Source organism: Choloepus didactylus, chromosome 6 (genome assembly GCF_015220235.1).
Source record: "Choloepus didactylus isolate mChoDid1 chromosome 6, mChoDid1.pri, whole genome shotgun sequence".
Lineage (NCBI taxonomy): Eukaryota > Metazoa > Chordata > Mammalia > Pilosa > Megalonychidae > Choloepus > Choloepus didactylus.
The window spans coordinates 63652593-63676948 of NC_051312.1; the positions used below are offsets into that span (position 1 = coordinate 63652593).

The following is a 24356-nucleotide window of genomic DNA, read 5'->3' on the forward strand; positions in this document are numbered from 1 at the left end:
TAAAGGCTTAAGTCTCAGAGAAAGGGGCTAAGGTCCAGGGGACGGGAGTCCTGAGGGAAAGGAGCTGGAGGGCACCACAGGGCTGGAGTTCTGCCCCCACCCTCCCCCATCTCCCGCCCCCAGGCTGGGGAGGGGACCCTGGTGGGCTGCAGTGCCTCCGGCCATCCTGGGTGTCATTTTTAGCTTTCTCGTTCCTCCCACTGAACTCTCCCTTGTGCTTCCTCTGCAGTTTTCATGAACACGGCCATCCCCATTGCTGCCGTCCTCATCGTAAGTGACCCTTCTCCATCTCCCAATGAGGGGTGGGGTGGGGGTCTGTAGTGAGGGGCTGCCCAGAGTTTGGCCTCTGCACAGACCTGGGAGGACGGGTTCAGCAGCAGGGGTGAAAACAGAGTGACGGGGCAGTCTAAGCAGACAGGGGCTTCTGCCCCCTGGCCTGGAAAGCCTGAGTATTTAGAGAAATAGTTATTTTAAAAAGAGTTATCAGTATTTTCAATTATAAACACCTTTATTGTAGAAATGTGGGAAATTCAGAAAGAAAAGCACAAAGAGGATTAAAATCACCCATAATCCCTCTGGTGTCATCTTTAATGTGTTTCTTTCCAGTCTTTTTAAAGACACATAATATGTCATTTTTACAAAAATAGGATTGTGCTGCCCACGCAGTTTTGGAAGCTGCTTTTTTAAATTTAAGGATGCCACAAACGATTCTCCCCATCACTGAATATCATGGTGGTGGTTTTCTAAAGCGACTTTGACAAAAGGTGTGTGTGAGCTCAGCGCTGGGACAGGCAACAGGCCCCCGGAGAGGCCCGTGCCCCCAGTAGCCTGCTGCCCCTTCCCAGGGCTCCGTCCTGTCTCCTGTCTTTGGTGACTGCTGCAGTTCTTTAAAAGGAATTTCTTTTCGCCGGGGCCAGCGTCTCTGAACTGTGTCGAGTTCACAGCCTCTCCAGCATGCTTGGGAATTCATTTTGGAAGTGATTTATTGGGCTGGCTCCTGGCCTGGCTCTTTGGGGGAACTCTGGGTGACTGAGGCAGCTAAGCCAGCCAGGTAGCCCGGGACAGGCCTGGGGAGGAGGTGGTTTTGTGAGGACTAGGGAAGTGGGTGCTGATGCTGCTGTCTGCGGATCTAACCTGAGGGCTCCTCCCTGGTCTTTCCTGGAAAAGAGAGGGTGGACAGGGAGGGAGCAGCCCCTCCCCTCTAGCTTGTCCTCAACTCACTTGGTGGTGGTGGTGGTGGGGGCATTTCCATGAAAAGACTGCTGACAATGGAGGTGTCTTTAACCAAAAGGCTCCCTTGGCCCGCCCTCCCCAACCCTCCCTCCCTTCCCAGGGCCTGTTTCCAATGCAGGCCATAGGTCAAGCCCTGACCCAGCCCCCACCTCATTGCACCTCTGTTCACAGACCTTCGTGGGCCATGTCAGTTTCTTCAAAGAAGCCGACTTTTCGCCCTCAGTGGCCTTTGCCTCCCTCTCTCTCTTCCACATCCTGGTCACGCCACTGTTCCTGCTGTCCAGTGTGGTCCGGTCCACAGTCAAAGCCCTAGTCAGGTGAGAGGAGGGTTGGGGCAACGGCCCTGGACTGGCAGCTCAAGTGCTGACCCCAGGACTTGCTCCAGTGGCTGCTGGAACAGCTGTTGGGTCCCAGGACGTGCTTCAACACTGATTTGGGACTCACTAAAGTGGGTCCTGGTTGCTCAGAGGGACATAGGCTATACATGGCTTCCCTCCACACCATCCCCAAAGAGGGACCAACTTGCTCACATAGCTCCAAGGATAGGGGACTCAGTTTCACCTTCAAGAGAGTTCTGTCGGAAACAGAGGGAGAGCAGACTCTGGGCTGAAGGTGGGAGAAGGATACAACCTGGAGGCTTTACCTCAGAGACAAGGGTCAGCTCCACCCTATCCTGTCACTGACTGTGGAGGGAATGCTGGACTGAGGGGCAGGGGACAGTGGAGGCAAACAGCAGGAAGGAAGCTGAGCTGGCAGTTGGCTCCTCCAGGCCGGGGATGGCCACAGAGCAGGGCCCCAGAACCCAGGCTCATTTAGAGCCTCAGGATGTTCTTGCCCAGAGGACTGCAGGGCCTGTCTGGCCCCAGGCCTTTTGGATGTTTAGCAAAAGGGACATTTAGCAATTACCTCTCAAGGTTTGTCCAGACAGCTTCCACACCCCCAGGGGTTGGGGGAGAAGGGAAATTCCCCAGGAAGAAAATAGCCTTCTCAAAGATTTGGGAAGAATTATACACACCTCCCCCACCAGGATGCTGTGGGGATTAAATAATGTAAAGTTTGTAAAGCAATTCACACAGTGTCAGGCATGTAGTATGTGCTCAAAATCATTAGCTATCAAAAAAAATTATTAGCTATTGTTGCTCAAAAAAATTACTAGCTATCATTACTAATAAGCAATCCTAATCCTACCTAACTTAACATTGACCAACTATAACTAACAATAACTACCAAAGCCCGAAACCAACCATCCTGAAGTATAGTAACCCAGACTAACTTTATCATTAAATGAACCAATCCCACCTCTAATCCTTCCAAGCCCTGGTACCCCTTCTAAGCCCCTGCTTGAACGCCCATGGGGACGTCCACTGGTCTGCTCTCCCCTCCAGATTGGGCTCTGTGGAGGCCACACCTCAGACCCTAAACCTTCTCAGAGCTGCTCTCTCAAGGCCACCCCCTCTTCCCTCTCCCCTCCCCTCTGTCCCCGGCAGGGGTGGGGGGCATCTCTGTGCTTCCTCTGCAGCGTGCAAAAGCTAAGCGAGTTCCTGTCCAGTGCAGAGATCCGCGAGGAGCAGTCTGCTCCCCGTGAGCCAGCGCCCCAGGGCCAAGCCAGCAAGTACCAGGCAGTGGTGAGTGCCGGGGCCTCTCCCTACAGCCCCCAGCATTTCTCTCTAATGCCTGAAGCCCGTGCCCTGCCGTGCCTGCTGTAGCCTCCCCTCACAGGAAGAGGGGCTCCCCTCCCCGCCCAGCTGCCAGCCCCGTGGGCCCTCACCTCTTCATAACCATCCCCAGCCCCTCAAGGTTGTGAACCGCAAGCATCCAGCCCGTGAGGATTGCCAGGGCCTCTTGGGCCCGCTACAGGGGCTGGTCCCCAGTGCAGACGGGGATGCTGACAACTGCTGCGTCCAGGTGAGTCCTCACTGCACCCCCACATCTGTCACCCACGGCCATCACCCGGAGGGAGTTCCGTGCCTGGAAGGCCAGAGACCCAGGCTGCGTCTCTGCCCGAGAGTCTGCCCGGCACTGCGTGTCCCCTGCCTATAGGGTCCATAGGAGACCCCAAACCAGGGGCAGTGCTTCCATCTCCACCACATGGGGGACCCCAGCCAAAAAAGAGTGGCCTTCCGCTCAGGAGGGCACCTTGAGCAGGGGTCCCCATGAGGAGGCCAGTCCCCGACTCCCACGCCCTGGAAGTGATCTGGGGATTGGAATCAGTGATTTTGTTTTGGTTTTGATTTGGGGGGTTTTCGTTTTTGCTTTTATTTTTTTGGCTTTCATGGGAGAGGGGAGGCAGAAACTATTCACACTGAGAACCCGCTTGCCTTTCTCTTCTCCTCCGGGCGGTGGGGTGCGGCCGATGAAGATCATCGGAGGCTTCTTCACGTGGACCCCCGATGGGATCCCTACACTGTCCAACATCACCATCCATATCCCCCGAGGTATGGTCAGCTCAGTCCTCCATCATGGTTGGGGTGTATCTGCCTCAGATGCAGAAGAATGCAGGGGTCCTTCTATAGCCATGTCTGAAGGGCCTCTTCCAATGTCCCTCTGAATGACATGGTGAGAAGAGGAAAAGCCAGCATTTATTGAGTACCCACGGTATGCTCACCCCCTGAATACCGGTGCTCTGGGGTATGAAAGCCATAGGGGGGTGGGTTACATCCCTGAGGAGCTCAGGTGCAGCAGCAAAGGTAAGGCAGGACAGCGGGGCCTTGATGCCAAACTTGCAGGCAGTATGAGTGATGGAGGAGAGGATCAGACCAGAGTAGGCAGAGGAGGCCTTGTGGAAGAGGTGGGGTTTCCCAGGATGAACAAGGCTCCTCGGGCCATGAAGCAGGGGGCATCCTGGCAGAGGCAGCACCAACAGCACAGCCTGGAGGCAGGACTGAAGGTGGCGTTTGTTAGAAGCTTGAGGAACTGGGCTCACACTGGAGAGCAGCGGGAGGGAGAAGCGAGTGCTTGGGAAGGGGATGGGTGGTGTCAGAGGTAGGGGAAGGACCTGGGGAGCTCGTAGAGGGATATAGGTATGCAGAGGGAGGGCCCAAAGAGGGAGAGGACTCTCTAGGGATTCTAGATAGGAGGAAAGAAAATGGGGGACTGAGGGTTGAGTGTCTGTGTCTTTCTGAGCGGTGATGGTTCAAACTCTTTCCTGGCCCCACTCGCATCTGCCGCCCTCCCTGTAGGGCAGCTCACCATGATTGTGGGGCAGGTGGGCTGCGGCAAGTCCTCCCTCCTCCTCGCCACGCTGGGGGAGATGCAGAAGATTTCAGGGGCCGTCTTCTGGAACAGGTAATAAATGCATCCTCAGGGGTCAGTTACTGGGGAGAGACTAAAGTGGGCAACCCTCGTAGTCAGAAAGTTCCCCTCCTTCTCAGCTGAGGATGCAGCATGCACTGACTGAGTTAATTATCACCATCATTATTTATTAAACCCTAACTATGTGCCAGGTACTATGCTAAGTCTTCTGCATGCATTATTTCATTTAATCTTTATGACAACCAGTGAGGTAAGTACTGTTATCAGTTCTCATTTTATAAATGAGGGTTCCACTCTTGGCCCTAATTCACACAGCTAATAAGTGGCAGAGCCAGAATTTGGACTCAGTTCTGTTTGACGCTAGATCCCATGCTCTTAGCATTCAGCTGCACTGCCTCAGTGTGAGGAATTAGAGCACAAACATTGGCTTCCAACTGGGGTCATCATCAAAGATGACACAGATCATGCAGTGGGTGTTTGAGGAGCCACAGATACCCCAGACAAAGGTGGGTTTCTGGGCAAAAATCGCTATCTTAATTAAAGAGACAAAAACCCCGGGCTGAGTCAATCATGAACCTATTACCTCTACCCAACTCTTATAGCTAGTCAATAAAATGATGCATATAAAGTTGAACCTCTTTTAAAAGTAAAACTGTAAGAAGAGACAAGAGGTAAAGAGGATACCCCTGTATATCCAACAAAGGATAAATTTCAATCCTCAGTGAGGCTGTGGGCTGGGCAGATGAACCCTTAGTTTCCCCGTGGCCTGACTCTTGAGCCTTGACTCCATCAGGGGACTTCCCAGTGCAGCCTGACTGGGAAGGTCCAGAGCATTTGAGGTCACTTTGCCAGTCCCTTGTGCCAACTGCCCCTTGAGGTTTTGGAGGAGAGAGCCCCTACCCATTGGCCAACAGTGCATGTCCGTGACAGCAAGACAGGAGTCCCCAGTTAACTGTGAACTGAAGAATGCAACCAATACTTATTGGCACCTGCTCTGGGCCAGGCCCTTTGCCACGTGCTTTACAAGCACGATCTCACTGAAGCCTCTCAGTAAGCCTAGGAGGTGTCACAGAAGCAAGAACTGAGGCTCAGAGATGTTCTGTGACTTATTGGTTAGGGTGTGGAGCAGGGAACCAATGCCCACTTTTTCCCTTGAACCTGGCTGCTGCCTCAGCCTGGGGTCCCCTGGGAACCAATCCCAGAAATTATTCTCCAGCTCCATGTGTTAGAGACAGGCTAGCCCCAGGCCCTTCCCCAGGGCAAGCCTTTCCTACATGGGATTGCAGAGCCCAAAAACTTGGGCAACCCCTGGCTTCCCCTGTCGGAGCCTGGTCCTTTTGCTCCACCTTCCTTCATCTCCCCCCATCTCCCCCTCTCCCCCTAGGTGCCCTCAGGCCAGCATCTGCACCGTTCCTTATTCTCTGCAGAGGGGGCAGGCATGGAGGGGCTCAGCCCTGCCCTGCCTAGTCCCCACCTCTTTTCCAACCCTCAAGGTCTGGCTGCTGCCTCCCCTCTCTGCGGACTCTCCACCCCAATCCTGGAGATTCAAGGGTCCTCTCCAGAGCACCTAAACCTGAGCACCTCTTATGTGTCAGGCAGTTTGCAAAGGACTTTACTTCATTGTCTCTGTCAGTCTCCACCACACTCTGGGAGGGAGGTATTATTATTATCCCCATTTAACAGACGAGGAAACGGAAGTGAAACAAGAGGCCCAAGTCACCCGGCTCTTAAATGGCAGAAGTGGGATTTGCATCTAGGTGCTCAAATGCATGGGCTTTCCACTGTGCACAGAAAGAGAGTGCCAGGAAGGCATAGCTAGCCTGGCATCCCAAAGGCCAGTCCCCAAAGGCTGTGACACACGTACCCAGTCTCCCAGACAGAGACCCACACCGGTCCTCAAAGCTCCAGCCTCGGTAACACTCCCGTCAATAGCTCCTGGCCCTGTTGGAGGCTGGGGGAGGTGGGTGGTTGTGAGAACTGTTCTCCTTTCTCCAGGATCCACCTTGTTCTCCACTGTCCAACTTCTCTCCCAAACACAGTGAGGTCCACCAGTTAGCTTGCAGCCAACCCTAGGAAGTTGTGAGATTTCTTTTGTGACTGAGGCTCCAGTTTTCCACACTGATTTATTCATTTGCCCAACATTTATTGAGTACCTACTGTGTGCCAGACCCTGTGCACAGCAACAGGAATACAAAGATGATTAAAATGTGGTCCCTGCTTTTAAGGGAGGGGAAAAGAGATCATGTTATAAAGAGCACAGAGGACAATTAACTCTGCAATCAGAGAGACAAGGCTTTACTGTGGATGTGTTGTTTAAGCCTGGAAGGATGAGTAAGGTTTCCCCAGACAGAAAATAGAGGGGTTGGGGAAGGGGAGTTCCAGACAGGGGTAAGGTCCTGGGCAAGGGCTTGCTGATGTGAAAGAATATGGTTCTGTGTAGCTGGTACGTGGGGTGAAGTGGTGGGAGAGGGACCAAAGAAGTAGGCTTGGCTTAGATCACAGATGCCCTTACATACCAGGCCTGGGAATTGAAAATTAGCCTGAAGGCTGTAGAAAAATCATGCGGGTAATAAAGGATGCCAGAGGAGGTAGATTGCGGGAAGGGAGACCCGTTAGGAGCTCATTACAGTGGTGGGGACAGGGAGGCACCAGGGCAGACATGACTCAGTTGGCTTCAGCCGCTGTTTGTCTCAAAATCCTGAGCACATGCGCAGCTCTGTCCTGCCCACCTCTTCTGGCTACAAGTTACAGTCTGGGCCTGCTTGTTGGGCCCCTGCTCTGTTATTGGCAAGAGCCCAGTGCCTCAGATGCCAGGCTGCACATCAGCAGGGAGATGATGCACTTGCAAAGTGAGCCAAGGGCAAGATGGTGTTCGACCTGGCAGCGCCTCCCCTGACTCTGCAGCTGGAGGTGAGGGCGATGGCAGGCTGCTCCAGAGTGACCAGGCAGCCAGAAAGTTCCAGGAAGCATGAGGTGGGTGGGTAGAGTGTTAGGGAGCACAGAATGGAGAATGCTCCACAAGGGTGGGTGCTTTGGTCTGTTTGTACAAACCGTCATTCATTCCTTCCGCAGTATGGCTGAACAGACTGGAGCAAAGGCTCTGAAGCCAGGCTGCCTGGGTTCAAATCTGGGCTCTACAACCTACTAGCTGCATGCTTTGGGAAGTTCCCTAACCTTTCTGTGCCTGTTTCCCTTTGAAACTCAGGGGATTGATGTGAGGATTAGCCTAGCATGTAGTAAGTGTGCTGTAAATATTATTCGACAATGTCCTTCTTTGCCATGAACACAATTCCCCTACTGCCCATTAATTATACTCTAGCCGGTCTCCCTGGAGAGAGGGTAGTGAGCTCCTCGGGGACAGGGACCATGTTTTATTTGTCTCTCTGAATCCACAGCACCTTTGTGAAATGAATTCATTTGCTAAATGAATGAACCAGGGACAACTTATGACCTCCAAATACTGCCATCATAAATACATCTTGACATCTCTTTCCTTCCCACTTGCCTTTGCTCAAGCTATTCCCCTAACCCTGAATTCCCCCATCAGCATTTGGAATGAGCACCACTCTCATTCCAGGGTGAGTGCCTGTCTCACCCTGTATCGTGATTATCTTTTAATGGGTTTCTCTCCCCCATGACACCCAGCTCCTTGAGGACGGGGCTGGGGGATTATTCCATGCTGCACCCCAGGGGCCCAGGCTATAGAGGAGAAGACCTGGCCCTGCTCTCGGGGAGCTCACCCATCCTGGGTGGAGAGAGGTACCCAGACAGACCCTCAGGATGGGCACGGAAGGTCCACCTACGCCTTGTCCTGCCGAGGGCCTGGGGAGTTTTTGCTGCAGCCCTGTGCATGGCCACAGATCAGCAGCCCCATCTGGATTTCAGGGAGAGCCAGCAGCCATGGAACATTTACTTCAATAACAGTCCGGCCCCAGCCCAGCTCTCTGCTTCCATTGAACTGTCAACCTGGGAATTTTGAAACTCTTCCACTTAATCCTGAAGAGGAAAACAGTTTGACTTTAAAAACAAAACAAAAAAAGTCCATATTAGCAGATACACTCGGATGAAATTAATTCCTACCCTGGAAATAAGAACAGGGCCGTTAATCACTGCAGTAGAGTGGCATTAAACACCCCCAGGGAGCCAGCAGGAAGATGGGCCTTCCCACCTCCCACTTGAGGAACTGCAAATCCTGTCCCCACCACCACCCTCACCACCTCCACCTGCTGGGGCCAAGAACTGAGGCTTCCACCTATGAACTGTTTACTATTTCTGTCTGTGCCCATCAGAAGGGCCAGCCTTAGGACATTACTGCCTGTGATGGTTGGTGTGATGGCTGCCTCCTGAGACCCCTGATTCCCCCGGAGGTGAGAAATAGCCCCTGTCAGGAGAGCCCTGTGGCCTCATCTGCCCACACTGTTCTGGAAGCCTTTGGGGAGCAGGGGTCACAGGCTCAGGTGCCTCCCAGGTTCCCACTGGAAGAGGCAGGTGTGATGAGACAGTGGGCAAACAGGAGGAGGGGTGCCGTGTTGGGTGAAAAGTAAGGCCTGGGAATCACACGGTGTCTCGGTTTAGTTCCGACTGCCACTTGCTAGCTCTGTGGCCTTGGGCAGGTTACTTCACCTCTCTGGGGCTCAGTTTCCTCCAATGGACAATGAGGACAAATCCCGCCTTTTCTCTCTCTGGGAGACTTGCATTGGGATCCAGTGAAGTCAATTGGAAAGGGCTCTGAGGGTAGGAGATGAGGCTTCAGAGCTGCAACAGGCTTGTCTGGGGCAGGAGGAATGGAGTGTGCAGACCTGTGAGTCCTAACTTACTCTAAACCGCAAGTTCCACTTCCCTTTTGATTTATTGCTGGCATCTTAAATGAGTGTTGGAGGAATTCGATGCCTCCTCTTACTGCACTTTTGGGACCAAGCACTGAGCTGAAAGATGATTCCCCTCAGTTCTCCAACCCCATGTCCTCTGCTCCCACCAGCGGTCAGCTGGGTTTATAATACATTTTCCCAGTCATTGTGAGGGTTGTACCATCACCCCCATTTCATAGATAAGGGGACGGAGTTTCTCACGGGTAAAGGGGCTTGCCTGAGAGTTCACAGCCCATGCACAGAGAGGCCCCTGGGATTCAAACTTCAGAGCCCATGTTCTTTCCGTGTCTCCACGCTGCCTACAGTTATGTGCCACCACCTCCTGCCACCTAGAATTCCCTCCCTCCATCTCCACTATCTAAAGTCTTCCACCCCTCAAGGTGCAGCTCAGCTGTCACGTCTTCTGTGAAACCTTGCCTTGCTTTGTCAGATTTCTTCCTCTCCCAAACTACTTTTAAAAGTTGTCTTTTTCTCTGATTGTGAAAAAGACACATTCAATTAAAAAAGACAGACACGTATAAAAGAAGAAAAGCCACCTAATGCCTCATCACCCAGAAGCTTCCAACCTTCTCTCGATGCATTTGCACCTGTGTCTGTGTGTATTTTCCCCACTTTTCTTTTGGCCTGTTTAACTTTCTTACCTCTGTACCTGTCTGATTCACCCTGCAGGCTATGAGCCCCTCGAGGGCAGTCTCTGTGCCCTGATTCACTTTGATGTGACATGTTCACACACACACAGGGCCCAGCTCATAGCTGGTTGGAGGGAAGGACCTGGGATTGGAGAATTAAGGGGAATCCATCTTTCAGCTCAGTGCTTGGTCCCTAAAGTGCAGTCAGAAGAGGAGTCTAATGCTTCCAACCCTCATTTAAGATCCCAGCGATCAATGAGAGGAAGTGGCTGCCAGTGTACCATTCTTTACTTCTCAGATTAAACCAGACACACACAAAGCCTTGGGGAGGCTCATTCTAAACAGGCTGGGTGCTGTGCTGGAAATGGAGATGATAAACCTGGATTCACACCCTAGCTTCTCCTCTCCCTAGCTCTGTAACACTGGGCATGTTAAACTCTGAGCCTCAATTTCCCCACCTGTAAAATGGGGATACTGCCACCTCCTTATAGAGTGGTTGTGAGGACTGAATGTGATGGGGAGTGTACACAGTGCCTGGCCTGGGGATGGCCTGCAGTGAGTCTCCTGCCTTCTTCCCAAATGATCAGTATGTCAGCTAATAGCCTCTGTTTATTATCATCTGTCTTGTGCTATGTACTGTGGAGGCTGAACGAGATGCTTTTTCTGCCTTAAAATCACATTGGGGATAAAAGACTTAAATGGGAGCTGATTAGAGACAGAGTAAGGTAGTCCATTATGAGGGCTAATTGAGCAGCCCAGACAATGATGCAAACTGAGTTAGGGCCGAGGGCGCTTGCTGTGTGTTAGGATCCTCCGGGAGCCGCAGATGCATTTTTCTCCAGATAAATAACAGTCTTTTCTACTCTGGAAACAGTCAAGGCAGGAAGACTCCAGAGATAAGCTTATCTGGGTCATGGCCACAGAACTGGAATTTGTAAGCTTTGTTTTTGTTTTTGTTTTTTACCTGTCTATAAATTGCAGCAATCCTGTGGATGGGGAGTGTAAGGTTAGGTTGGATTGAAAGGATGAGACTACAAAGCTCAAAGATCAGGACAAGAGGGGACTGGTGATTACAAATCCATCAGTGTCTCCATTCGTTTCTTCCCTCAGCAGGAAGGCAGAGGGGAATTCATCACGCTTCTTTCCATTCCTGTTTTTTTGTCCATCCTGGTTTTTCTGACAAGACGGCATTCATCAGAGCTATGGAATAGAAAATCATAGTCAATTAATGTAGCATGGTAGTTCAGAGCGTGACACTTTGGAATCAGACAAATCAATTTTCTTTGCTACTTGCTGGCTGTGTGGCTTTGGGCAAGTTACATAACCTCTCTGAACCTTACTTCCCTCTGTAAAGACAACTAAAATAAAACTTCATCACATCGTTATTTTGAGCTTTAAAAGAGTGAATTATATGTCAGTGCTTACACGGTGAAATAAATGTTAGCTGTTATTAGTATTAATAAAGTGGGATCTGTATGAAAACAGATTGGTTTCTCCTAAATGTGCATGTCAGGAGTACACATTTCATGGGCAGGGGGCTGCTTCTGTAAGATTCAGAGGTGGCCTGTGGCAGAGGAAAGAGCACTGGCAAAGTCGGCACCAAAATCTGGGTCATCTCACTCAGTGTTTTTAAAAAAAAAATGTTTATTATAATCCACAGTATGAAATGCATTTTATATCACAGTCCTAATACATGCATGCATTGGTAGATAAACAAGATTTTAAAAATCACCCCTCAAAAACACAGATTGTGGCCACATGCCATGCACACTATTTTCTCTCTTTTTTTTTAATAGGGTTGTAACTCACTTATTTCAGATCCAGTTATTGGGTTCCAGTCCATAGACTGAGAAAACACTGTGAAATGATTGTAACCTTGGGAAAGTCACTTCCCCCCCTGAGCCTTAGCCTTCCCTCTATAAAGCAAGGTCAGACTTAACGACCTTGATGCCCAGCCAGCATCACTGCTGCTCAGAGTCAGTGCCGGGAACGCTGAGTTAGTCCAGGCTCTTTGGAGGTGCCAATCCAGGTCCTATGGGAGAGAGAGAAATTTAGAAGAGCAGTTTCTTCCCCGAGGAAGTTTTCTGGGGGCCCTTGGGATGGGTGGGAAGATGGGAGAGGTGGGGGTGGGGAGAAAGGTGAGTGGGATGGGAAGTAACCAGTGTTGTCTTTCCCACTTGTGCCCCAGCAGCCTTCCTGACGGTGAGACAGGAGACGACGCCAGGTACAGGGGCTGGGTTGGAAGTGGGCTCCGGCGGAGGGAAGGGGCTTCACGTGTGTAGGGGGGGGCGGGGGCCTTGTAAGATGGAGAATGCAGTACGGATTCAAGGGTGTGCAGCCTACGTACTTTCAGAGGCATGAGTCTAAGGAACATGGGGGCAAAAATTGGCTCTTGACAGAAGTAAAAATTGGTTCTAGGCAGTAGAAGAAATCTTTGATGTTACAATAGTCTGTGGCCCTCCAAGGGCCACAGAAACCAAAACAGATATAAAGGATATCTGTGGTATCACAGGTTCGTGGCAGATAGTGGTGACGGTTGCACAATATTGAGAATGCAATTTCTACCACTGAATTATATACACTTGAAAACGGTTAAAATGGCAACTTTTATGTTACGTAGATCTTGCCACAATACATTTTTTAAAAATTTCATGGCAGATAGAGTCAGAAAGTAGATTAGTGGTTGCCAGGGGCTGGTGAGAGGGAGAAAGGGAGAGTGACTGGGGTTTCTTTTTGGGGTGGTGGAAATGTTCTGGAATTAGATGGTGGTGATGGTTGCACGACCTTATGAGTAGGGTAAAAACCACTGAATTGTGAAAAAGAAATTACTGCGGAGGAGACAATTAGGAAAAAAAAAGTCTATAAATATTCCTTGGGAAGATGGGGGTGTGGGGATGATTATAGTGAAAAAAGTTGAATAACACTCCCCTAAGGTCACAAGGTGGGCATCTCTCAGGCAAGACAGAAAAATTGGTCTCATTACTTTATTTTCAACATGCAGGCCTGGGAAGGTTGACACAACTGCGTAATTAACTTTAAACCTCTGGCCTTGGCCCTTCAACACCAAAGAGATTTTACTGCCCATATTTTATTGATCCTTTCTCCCACCTTGTCCCCAAGTGCCAAGGTGTGATGATAGGCCCAGCCTCTCGGTGTACTGACCATATTTCCTGAGCCAAAAATCAGAACTCCTGGTACATGACCAGCAGGAGTGTGTGAATGGAACAACAGGGCAGAGTATTTGGCAGTGGAGCCGTTCAGGACAGTCTGGGGCACGTGGGCTCCACAGCTGACCCTGTCTTCTCTGGCACATCCCCCAGATTCCACAGTTGTCTTCTGACAGGGCCATGTGGGGCTGCAAATCACACCAGGAGCCCTTCTCAGCTCTCTAGCTGCCACCCAATTCCACCCACAATCTGCAGGCTCCTATGTCAGCCGGCCTGGCTGGAAAGCACTCCCTGCCGCAGCTGTTTGTGCAGCCCATGGAAGCCTGGGACTTTGGCCTGTTTGTTGGAGGGTGAATGCAGAGGCTGGGTCTGGAGGCCACACACTTTGGGGCCCAGGCTTCTCTGCCCCCAAGAGCTCATGCCAGTGGTACCTTTCCCACTTTCTCCCTCTTGCTTAACCGGGTCCCCAGGGCCTCCTCACACACGCACATACACATTCCCGACACCACACAGGGTCAGACCACGGGGGTCTCCAGGATGCCCACCCTCACACCCCTCCATGTGCTCGTGGCTGCAGACTTGGTGACAGGGGTCATAAACACGCACTCATGTTTGGGGTTGAGGGAGCTCAAAATGGTGATGGAGGACTCAGTCCTCTCACGTGAAACCTGAAGGCGTGTGTTTCCACCCCTGCCGCAGCCCGGAGCGGGAGACCCCGGCCGACTCGGACATCAGGTACCGTGTCCCGAGGACACCTGCCCTCCAAGACAGGCTCCCTCGGGAGAGTGGGGGATGGGAGGGTGGCTTGAGGCCTGAGGGAGCCGCCTCGCTCTGGGGGACAGTCCCCCCCCACCCTCCCCAGTCCCAGCCCCTGCTCTGGGAGGAGGGCCTGGAGGGGCCCTGTGCTCCATCGGGTGATCTGGGAGCTGCCACTGCTTCTGTGTGCCAGGCTGCTCCCTGCACACCACTTCGTTTTTAGCCAATAGTCATCTTCCACTTTTTTTCCTTTTAGTCTTCAAAAACTATATCACACAAAATGTGGCTTCCGTGGCTCCACTTTTTAAAATAAGTTCTTCACTTGGAGAGTTACCTTCTGGTTTCAAAGTCAAGTGATTTGAGGGCTACTCAAGGAAGGAGGAAGTCGGCAGCTGGGTGTTTACTTGATTAGGTCACACTTTGAACTTCTCCCTGACTCTGGGTAGAAGGGGAGGAGAAGGGACTGCAGGGGAGTGGGGGGGACGAGCTGAGGTCTCATCCTCCCGGTCAGCAGGGCCCCTCAGGTCCTCTCAGCCAAGTCCCCAGGTGGCCACGCCTCTGGGGGAAAGAGGCCGCCAGAGGCCACACACAGGTTCTGCCACCCGCATGTCCCCGCTTCAGCACTGCCCCACCCCCTTGTTCCAGCTTAAGGTATCAGCCTGACAGTTGCTTCACGGAGCCCCTGAGAAGCCTCTCCCCCACCCCCTGCTTTTTCCAGGAAGAGAGGCCCCGTGGCCTATGCTTCTCAGAAACCATGGCTGCTAAATGCCACTGTGGAGGAGAACATCACCTTTGAGAGTCCCTTCAACAAACAACGGTAAAAGCCTCCTGGAGGGAGGCGGGCTGGGGGAAGGGAGGAAGTCGTCCCTGGCAGCATTAGCCAGGCAGCCCCATTCGCCATGACCCGGCGAGCTGCCCGGCCCATCCATCCATCACCCACTCAGCCATCCTGCTCTCCAGGAGGCCTGTCTGGATTCCAGCCTGTTCCATATGGTCCACCAGATGCACCTTGGCATCAGGGCAGCCTGAATCCTGTGGGTGAGAGGGCAGGAGGGGAGGGAGGTGCAGGAGCCCTGCTGCCTTCTCCTGGGGCCCTGCAGCTGAGCTGGCTCCTCATGATGCTGTCTCAGCTCCTGCCTGCCCCACCTCTCACGTCCCCACCCCAGCTCTGAAGCTCATGCTCTATTATCCAGTGATAATAATGATGGCTAGCGTTGATTCAGCCCTAACCATATGCCATGAAGGCACAGTGCCCAGCTCTTCATACACATTATCTGCTCTAATGCTCACAACTCCATTAGGCAGGTACAGTTATTACCCTCATCTTACAAATGAGGAAATCAAGGCTCAGGACGGTTAGGGAACTTGTCCCAGGCCACCCAGGCAGTAAGTGACAGAAATGGGACTCCAAGTCAAGGCTGCCTGACACCTAAGTGTGTGCTTATCACCAGGGCACTCTGGTGCCTCCATGAACCCTGGCTGGCACCTGCCCAGATAAGGGGCTGCCCCAGGAAGCATAACAGGAGTGGCTGTGCAAATATTTGACCAGCCATCATCATTAGGGCCTGAGCCAGCCTGCAGTGATTTTCCCGGACAGTGCCCTGAGCATGGGCTCTGGCTGTAGCTTTTCCCACTGCATGGGGACCACGGGGCCCCTCTGGTCATTTACTTGGCATATTTGCTCCCATCCAATTCCGTCCTTCAAATATTTGACTTGCCCTGAGACTGGGTGAGTGCTGAGCTCAGCTGTTGTCTGGTTCACGTGCTGTTTGCTTGCACCCATGCAGGAGGCCCGTAAAGTCATTGCTTGCCCTGGCACAGCTGCCCAGAGACTAATGACCCTCGGTGAGTGCTCAGGTCCAACGCTCTGCCAGGCTGATCGGCCGTGTCCCCTGCCCCCATCCCACTCCAGGTACAAGACAGTCATCGAAGCCTGCTCCCTGCAGCCGGACATCGACATCCTGCCCCACGGAGACCAGACGCAGATTGGGGAACGGGTTAGCAGCAGCCTGCAAGGACCCCCGACTTGTCCCCCATCCCCACCATGCCTGGAGCTCCTTCTCAGGGAGAGCAGACAACTAGGAAATAGGAGAGGGGTGAAGACTGAAGAGTTGCCTGCAGTGAGGTCGAAAATGATTTCCAGGAGCCCCGGGCTGCCGATGGTTGTCCTTGACAGATTCCCAGTCCTGCTTGGTGGGAAAGGTCAGCCCGTCCCAGGCTGGGGTGACTTGCTTCGCCCTCATTCATGCAGCAAGTATATATTAGGACCTGCCCGGCACTGTGGTAGGCGCAGGATTGTGCTGTTCGCGGTCACTCACCAGGCGGGACTTGCCCTCAGTTAGCTTAGAAATAGAATGCTCCCATGGCATTTCCCCACAGCTAGCAGTCCTCTCTGTGTGGGATTTAATTCTTTACTTCCTCTACATTGGTTTTCATTGGTCAGATGGTCCCAGGCGCCCACATGATGAATCTTCAGACTTGGGGATGCTGCTCCCCACTTCTGAATGGGTTCTGTAAACAAGTATCAGTTTCTTCTCTATGCAAGGTGAGGAGGGGCAAAGAGGTGGACACAGCCAGGCCTCTGTTCCCAAAGAGCTCACGGCCGAGTAGGGACCAGGACATTCTCCCCTGGAAGGGACTTGACCTGCTCCTCCCCTTTTGGTCACAGGGCATCAACCTGTCTGGTGGTCAGCGCCAGCGAATCAGCGTGGCCCGAGCCCTCTACCAGTACACCCACGTCGTCTTCTTGGTGAGTGCACCAGCCAGCGTCTCTCCTGGGGCCTTTTCTCTGGCTGCCTCTCTGGCTTACACACACACACACACACACACACATACACACACCATTACCCAACAACCTCAGACCTCCTCTCCAGATTGAATCTCTCCTGCCGTAGGTATTATCTACCTATCTCACTGATGGGAAAACTGAGGCAAGGACTGCAGAAATGACCCACCCTGAACCTCATACAGAGCTCTGCAGTGTTAGAGAAGGCAAGAAGTAGCTACAGACTGTCTCCCTGTAGGGAAGCCCCAATCTACCAACACTTATTTAGCCCCTACTGTAAGAATGGCAAGTATCTGGGATGTGGGCTGCTACTTCCCATGTCATGCAAGGGCAGACATTGCTAACTGATCACAGCATTCTTTCCCATGGAAACCAAACTTGGCCTCAGGATCCTTCTCAACACAACATGCTAGGCAACCACTAGCAATCAAACATGAGATAAAACTTAAGAGCTGTCCTTACCCTACTTCATGCCAAACTCTGTGTCAGTGCCTTGGTTGATATGGAAGAATTCTAAGACCCAGGTTTGGCCTCAAAGGTTTAGGGTCTGATTAGGGAGACAGAGTGTATCTACATTCGGGAGCCACAGCCCAATACAGGGGCAAACTGTGTGGCACAGACAATGAGGGGCCTTGTTCAGGCTGGAGTAATCAGGAACGGCTTCCTAAAGGAGGTGCCTAAAGCATCTAAATTAAACAAAAGGAAGGAGGAGGAAGGACACTTGACAGGGAATTGGAACAAGGAACTTCAGGTCACTGGTCCCTGCTTTATTCCCTCCCCACAGCACACACAAACACTCCCCGCAAAACGCACTGCATAATTTAAAGTTTCAGAGTCTTTGTTGCCATCTGACACATGCACAGTACATTATAAAGCACCAGCTCATTCAAGCTCTGTTAGAGAGAAGTAAAGTGGATATTTTATTTTATTTTGGCAAACTTTAATTAAGCGTCTACTCTGCCAGGCACAGGGCACAAAGGGTCTTAGTTCTTGGAGTCTCCATTCACAGTTGAGAATGGATGAAGAACTATCAGCTCTGGCTTTGTGCAGGAACAGAGAGGAGGGAAGGGTAGGCATGGGGCTCAGGAAAGGAAACAAGAAGGGCTGGTGCTTGAGTGGAGCGTTGAAGGATGAGTAGGAGTTCACCGGGCATTCGAAAGGTAAAACAGTACTCCGGGGAGCCGGAATGGCTTGGGCAAAGGCCTGAAAGGGCACATTCCCTGGAGTCCTGTAGGGTAGGGAGCTTGGACAGGACAGGTGAGAAGTGAGGCTGGAAAGGAAGACTGGGCAGGTTGTGAAGGGTCTGGAATATTGTGCCAAGGAGTTTGCACTTTATAGACCATGGGGAGCCATTGAATATTCAAGAGTCAGGAACTGAAGTGATTAGATCTCTTTGAGAGTAATAACTGATAACAGCCCCATTTTAAATGAAGCAACTGAGACCCAGAGAGGTTAGGTGAGTTGTTCAAGGCCACTAAGCTAATTTGTGTTAGTCCCTGGACCATAGCTATGATCATACAGGTGGTTTTTACACCTGCTGTTACTCCTCCCCCAACACCTGCCTCTACCCTCTTCCTTCTGCCCAGGATGACCCCTTCTCAGCTCTTGATGTCCATCTGAGTGACCACCTGATGCAGGCAGGGATCCTTGAGCTGCTCCGGGATGACAAGAGGACAGTGGTCCTAGTGACCCACAAGCTGCAGTACCTGCCCCATGCAGACTGGGTGAGGGGCCACAAGAGGGATGGGGCAGTCAGGTATTGGCAGAAGGGTCAACTAGGTGTCTCAGTAGCAGTCGCTGTGGGCCACAAAGCAGAAGAGACCCACACTGCACAGTTTTATGTGGACTGGCTGGCACTGGGCTGGGCAGCTCAGGGGGACCCTGCGCAGGCAGGGGACCTGGTACCACCCAGGCCCACTTACATTCCCCAACCTGTCCTGGGGCCCCTGTGGATACACCCAAAGCTGCCACCGAGAAAGAAGAAAATGGACACTCGTTTCCCACCTTCTGATTCCTGCCCAGCTGGATAGCCCATCCCCCTGACCTTAGGGAGTGCCCATTTGGAAGTGGAGCAACCCCACCCTCAGACTTACCACGGTGGATGGATTTCAGTTAGGATCAGATGGCAAATATGGAAACAAACAATAATAATAGTAAAAGAAACTTCAAATTATCAATAGAATGCAATTTTGTGAAGCTCCACATTAACTAAATTCCCAACAAAAACAGTACTTTTTGATTAACTGGAGAACACTTACTTTTTCAAGTGGAAATGAAATCTGGGCCTTGCCTAACTCCCTGGGTAAATTTGCCTCTGAACAGCCATCAGAATTTGAGGTCTGTGCCAAATGGCCCTGCTAGTTCCCCCCAGATAAGCCTTCCTTCCATGTATGATGATATCCCCCCACCCACTATAAAAAAAAAAAAAAAAAGCCAAATTTAAAAAAAAAAGTATTAAAACAGGTGCAGAAGGTTTGTTTCTGAGCATCTCTGCTGACCCTGCTGAGGCAGTCAGGAAATCATGAGTCCAGAGAAGTCAGACACAGAGGTGCCCAGTCCTTGAGGCATCAGTAAACAGGACCCCTGGGCCTGGCTCCCTAAACCCCCAGATGTGGAGGTGTGGTGGGGGTGAGAGGAGCAGGCCAAGTGTCTGAATTAACGACAAGTCTAAATGACATCACTGAGTGTTTCAAATAAAGCGAGTTGTATTGATTTCAAAGAGGTGACCACACAAGTTTGTAAACCACCGGGTGTTTTGCCAAGCCCTAGTGGGACCTATCAGACCCTTCAGCGGAAGCAGCTACGGGTAGTGTGCAATTAGCCCATTAAGTGTATGCATACAGCTGTCACGGATGGCGTCCTGGTAGGTGAGCGGCTGGCTTGAGCCAGGATGCACTTGTTTGCTCTGCAAATCCCCGTATAAGCCACAGGCAACCACTGAGAATTACCCCCAAGATGTACTGAACTCAAAATCCTGGGAGTAAATTGGTGAGGGCAGGTTATCAGTACCGGCTGGCACTGTGGTGGGGGGAAGGATGTGTGCAGCTCCATCCCACACTCCTCGGTCTGGCCGGGCTGGGACCACCACGTCCTCTCCCTGCTGCCTTGGGGCCAGGCTTGTTTCTGCCTTTCCAGATCATCGCTATGAAAGATGGCACCATCCAGAGGGAGGGCACGCTCAAGGACTTCCAGAGGTCTGAGTGCCAGCTCTTTGAGCACTGGAAGAACCTCATGAACCGGCAAGACCAAGAGCTAGAGAAGGTAGGTGTCCCCTGGGGGCCAGGCAGCCATCCCCTGGAGGGGAAGGTTCTGTGGGAACTGAATTTATAAAGGCCTTCCTTCTCTCACTGCCCTAGGAAGCCCCCAAGGGACAGATGTAAATGCTGGGCATGAAGTCACTCCTAGCAGGGAAGAGCCAAGACCTGTGCTGGCCTCCCAGGGCAGAATCAACCTCTTATCCTGAAATACATGTCATTTAGTTACAAGTTTCAGAAAATCAACTAAACTGGCTAAGCAAAGGAAAAAAAAGGAGTTAAGGATTTATTGACTCATAAAACCAACAGGAGTGCAGGGTATCATAGCTTCAGGTATGGCTGGATCTAGGTGTTCAAACACTGTTGTCAGGAATCCGTTTCTCCCCATCTCTTGACTCTACTCCTCTCATGTTGGCCCCATTCTCACAGTGGCTTACATTCTCCCAGCTCAAGGACTCTGGCAGAGAGGGAGTGCTGCTTTCACAGTAGTTCAGCAGAAGTCCCAGGGCTAATTCTCACCAGTCCAGTTGTGTCAGATGCTCACCCCTGAACAGATCATTGTATAGGGATTTGGATGTGATACTTGGCCAGGCCTGAGTCATGTGCCTGCGTCTGGAGCCAGGGAGAGCAATCAGCTACCCTCCCTGCATCGCAGAGACTAAGAATGGGGGAGGAGTGCTACCCCACAGGGATTTTAGGGTGTTTGTTAGTTGATGAAGGGGAAGGAGTAAGTGCTGAGCAAGACAAGCACGTGTCCGTCTCCTATAGCTGCCTGGACAGTCCACTGGGTGGGCCCCATTGGCCGTGTCACTCGGGAGTGAAATACCACCTGGCACAGTCATCCTGGGGCTTCAAACTCCTCCTCCCAGTACCAGGGTACATCCCCTGAGGACTCCAGAAAGACTGTCTTTTTCCTAGGTCAATGAGGCAACTGGGGACTGGTGGAGCAAATTTTCTGCTAGATGTGGGACCAGGCACAGAAAAGCCTGTCTGCAGGCTGTGATTTAGAGAATCTCTAGGTCCCCAAATGTCTCTTTCTGTAAGCCTGTAATTGCACCATTTGAGCCCTCCTTTAACGGCTTTTCTGGCTGTGGAGAGCAGGAGACCTTTGTTAAGATGCAGGTGCTTCAGCCTCTTCAGCTCCCCACTGGGGCTGTCAGCTGTCAGTCACCTAAGGGATCAGGTGTAGGGGGTGGGCTGCTGTGCTGGAGGAGGGAAAGTGTGCCCCTGGGGCAGGAAACAGACCCTGGCAACAGGTATCAAAGTACAGGGAGGATGGAAAGAGTGGCTGGAGGGAGCCTTAGAAGGCAATGTGGGGGAACAGACAAAACTGGCTCCCAGTCCCAGTCCCTCAGGTGCCTCCTCTGTGAGAGCTCCCTGGCAGGGCTGCGGGAGGATGCGGTGGAAAGCTTTCTAACCTGTGAAATCCTGCAGATATGTGAGTAGAACTTGTTATTGAAGTTCTGGTTGGTGTTCTTCTCCAGATATAGTTAGGACAGCCTTGAGGTCAGGGCCTGGATTCTCTTCTCCTTCTGCATTTTTTCCAGAGTCTGGTCCCAGGCCGGGCAGAGTGTAATATATAGGTCCAGCGGCAGGCTTCATACCAGACAGACCTGGGTTCAGATCCCAGCTCCACAGATCACTGTCTGGGTGACCTTGGGCCAATTATGTAATCTCTTTGGGCTTCAGTGTCCATGTCTGTAAAATGAGGCTAATAAAGCCAACCTCTCTCCGTTGCCATAAGGATTGAATAAAGTAATCTATTTAGAACCCTTAGCACAGTGAGTAGCAGAGCTCAAGGATCACTGTGAGAGGGGCCGTGAGTTGTCACGCAGATCTGGAACCCAGTCTCCTGGCTCCCAGGCTGCTGCCTGCAGTAGACCTTAGCACCTTCAGTTCTGCAGTCTGCCCACCTCTAGCCTCTGACCCCCAGCCCCAGGCTGTTTGCCTTCTCTCCATTCTGGCCCCCACCAACTGCACTCTGTGCCGTGGTCAGGCTCATCACAGTGGGGAGGGGCCCAGCCAGATGCCCTGGACCTTAGCTGCCTGTCCCTCCTCCCATGGCTCAGGTAGCCAAGCATCCAGACAGCCAGAGCCCAGAAGGCCAGGCTGGTCCAAGGCCTAGCAGTTCCCAGCCCAGACAGGCTAGCCCATCCCAGAGCTGCTCTGCACCCTGGGGCATCTTAGGAACCTGGGGTGGTTGCCCCCATCCTTCCTCTCCCCCTTGAGTACCCTGAAGACATTGGCCAGGTCCCATCTGCCTTTCAGGAGACTGTCATGGAGAAGAAGGCCACAGAAGCACCCCAGGGGCTGCCCCGAACCATGTCCTCAAGAGATGGCCTCCTGCAGGATGAGGAGGAGGAGGAAGGTACAGGCAGAGGGGCTGGGGAGTGAGATTCTGGGGAGATAAAGTTTGGGGTTGGTGATGAGATAGCTTACCTTTGATGAATCACTTCCCCTCCATGTGCCTCAGTTTCCCCATCTGTAACTGGGCATTAAACACACCCTGCTACCCCTCAGAGGGAGGCACAGTGGGATGCCACAGGGTGGGTTCTTGTGGCCTGCAGAGGAGGCAGCCGAGAGTGAGGAGGAGGACAACCTGTCCTCTGTGCTGCATCAGCGGGCCAAGATCCCGTGGCGGGCCTGTGCCAAGTACCTGTCCTCCGCTGGTGTCCTGCTCCTGTCACTGCTCGTCTTCTCCCAGCTGCTCAAGCACATGGTCCTGGTGGCCATCGACTACTGGCTGGCCAAGTGGACCGACAGCGCCCTGACCCTGAGCCCCACGGCCAGAAACTGCTCTCTCAGCCAGGTGTGGTGGGCGGCCCCACAGCAGGTGCCAGGGTGCTGGGCGGGAGAGGGCTGAGCCAGCAGACACCCCCGGGACCCCACCTCCTTGTGTGCCCGGCCCAGGCATGCTCCCTCGACCAGACGGTCTACGCCATGGTGTTCACCGTGCTCTGCGGCCTGGGCATCATGCTGTGCCTCGTCACGTCTGTCACCGTGGAGTGGACGGGGCTGAAAGTGGCCAAAAGGTTGCACCGCAGCCTGCTGAACCAGATCATCCTGGCCCCCATGAGGTACCACTCTGTGGGCAAGTCACTGCTTTCCTCTGAGCCCCAGTTCTCCCGCCTGTGAGATGGGGACAGGCTTGTGGGATGATTCACAGAGACAGTGTGTGAAAGTGCCCTCGGCAGGGCGGGAGGCAGAGGGAGAGAGCTACGCATTACATGGCTATCTCATCTAATTGTCACATGGTCCTGCAAAGGGAGCGTCCACAGGCTGTGCGTAAATGTTAGGTTCCCTTCCCTAGGCAGGGGCCATCCTCTCCACCCACGGTTTCAGCTCCCTTCCCTTCCCCACTTCCCTCCTCCCCCTGCCAGCCTGCAGGCTCTCACACTGGGGAGGCAGAGGGAGCTGTCCTAATCTCCTGTAATGGCAGGGGTAAAAACCCCAAAGGCCATTTGGAGTGAAAGAGATTTAAGGTCTCCACTGCCCAGTGCCAGCTTAGTTGGCCAATTCGGTCTAAAAGCGTAACGGGCAAGCAGGTTACCTGGCCCCTTGCCGATGCCAGACCTCACTGTCTGACTCCCACAGACACACAGACATGACCTCTAAGTTCACTTACCCTCTCTTTGCCCCAGATCTGTGGTTCTAGAATTCTCTTTTTGAGGTCGGCCTTACTCTGGGTCATGGCCTGAGTGATGACAGCTGGTGCGGCCTCACGGGTCAGCCAGCTGACAGGCATCCCCGGGGCCCGTTCTTCTCCATAGGAGAGGACTCTGTGTCCCCAGGGAGGACAGCTGCTGCCTGAGTCAGGCCCGGCTGGGAGCTGAGCACGGGGGTGGTGGTCACACATGGGCTTGAGAGTCAGAGAGGCTAAGGAGGAGCCAGCACCTCCTTGGGCTGCTGCGGGAATCCTAGCAACACAGGCCAGATCTCTGCAGACCTGCAAAGGCGACCACCCCTGGGGTCCTGGCTTCTCCACAGATGACTCCAGAGACACTTAATTAAAACAAAACAACTACCCTCATTCGATAAACAGAAAGCAAATGAATAAACAAATGAGCAACTGTTCCTCTGGTTGCCTCTTAGGTTTTTTGAGACCACGCCCCTCGGAAGCATCCTGAACAGATTTTCATCAGACTGTAACACCATAGACCAGGTATTAGGACTGTGTCCTGTTTCCCCCAGTTCAGAGATGAGCTGGCCTTTGGGGGCTTTTCCTGTCTGACGCTAGGATTCCCAGATCAGGCGGCCAAAGCCCTGTGGGAGGAAGCCAGGGGTTCTCCCATCCGACTGTAATGCTACTCGGGGCCTGGGGCATCCCCATGAGACGCTCATAATAAGGCTTGTGGAAAACAGACCCCTTTGGCTCCAGTGCGGTTCCAGCATAATCTGAACAAATGTGGCCG

The 24356-nt window shown here is 52.5% G+C and overlaps 1 protein-coding gene across 4 annotated transcripts in view; it reads left to right on the plus strand.

Moving 5' to 3' along the window:
- ABCC8 (ATP binding cassette subfamily C member 8) overlaps positions 1-24356 on the plus strand; it is a 76501-nt gene that overhangs the window by 39473 nt on the left and 12672 nt on the right. For 2 of the 4 annotated variants that reach the window (XM_037839307.1, XM_037839304.1), the window contains exons 11-27: positions 230-270; positions 1405-1550; positions 2753-2858; positions 3022-3138; positions 3593-3668; positions 4413-4518; positions 12171-12206; positions 13849-13884; positions 14624-14722; positions 15818-15902; positions 16574-16654; positions 18277-18414; positions 19826-19951; positions 22213-22312; positions 22512-22753; positions 22855-23021; positions 24037-24106. In XM_037839307.1, coding sequence (XP_037695235.1) covers positions 230-270; positions 1405-1550; positions 2753-2858; positions 3022-3138; positions 3593-3668; positions 4413-4518; positions 12171-12206; positions 13849-13884; positions 14624-14722; positions 15818-15902; positions 16574-16654; positions 18277-18414; positions 19826-19951; positions 22213-22312; positions 22512-22753; positions 22855-23021; positions 24037-24106 — 1772 coding nt within the window. The remainder of the gene's footprint in view (positions 1-229; positions 271-1404; positions 1551-2752; positions 2859-3021; positions 3139-3592; positions 3669-4412; positions 4519-12170; positions 12207-13848; positions 13885-14623; positions 14723-15817; positions 15903-16573; positions 16655-18276; positions 18415-19825; positions 19952-22212; positions 22313-22511; positions 22754-22854; positions 23022-24036; positions 24107-24356) is intronic. The other 2 variants (XM_037839305.1, XM_037839306.1) reach the window with 2 other exon arrangements.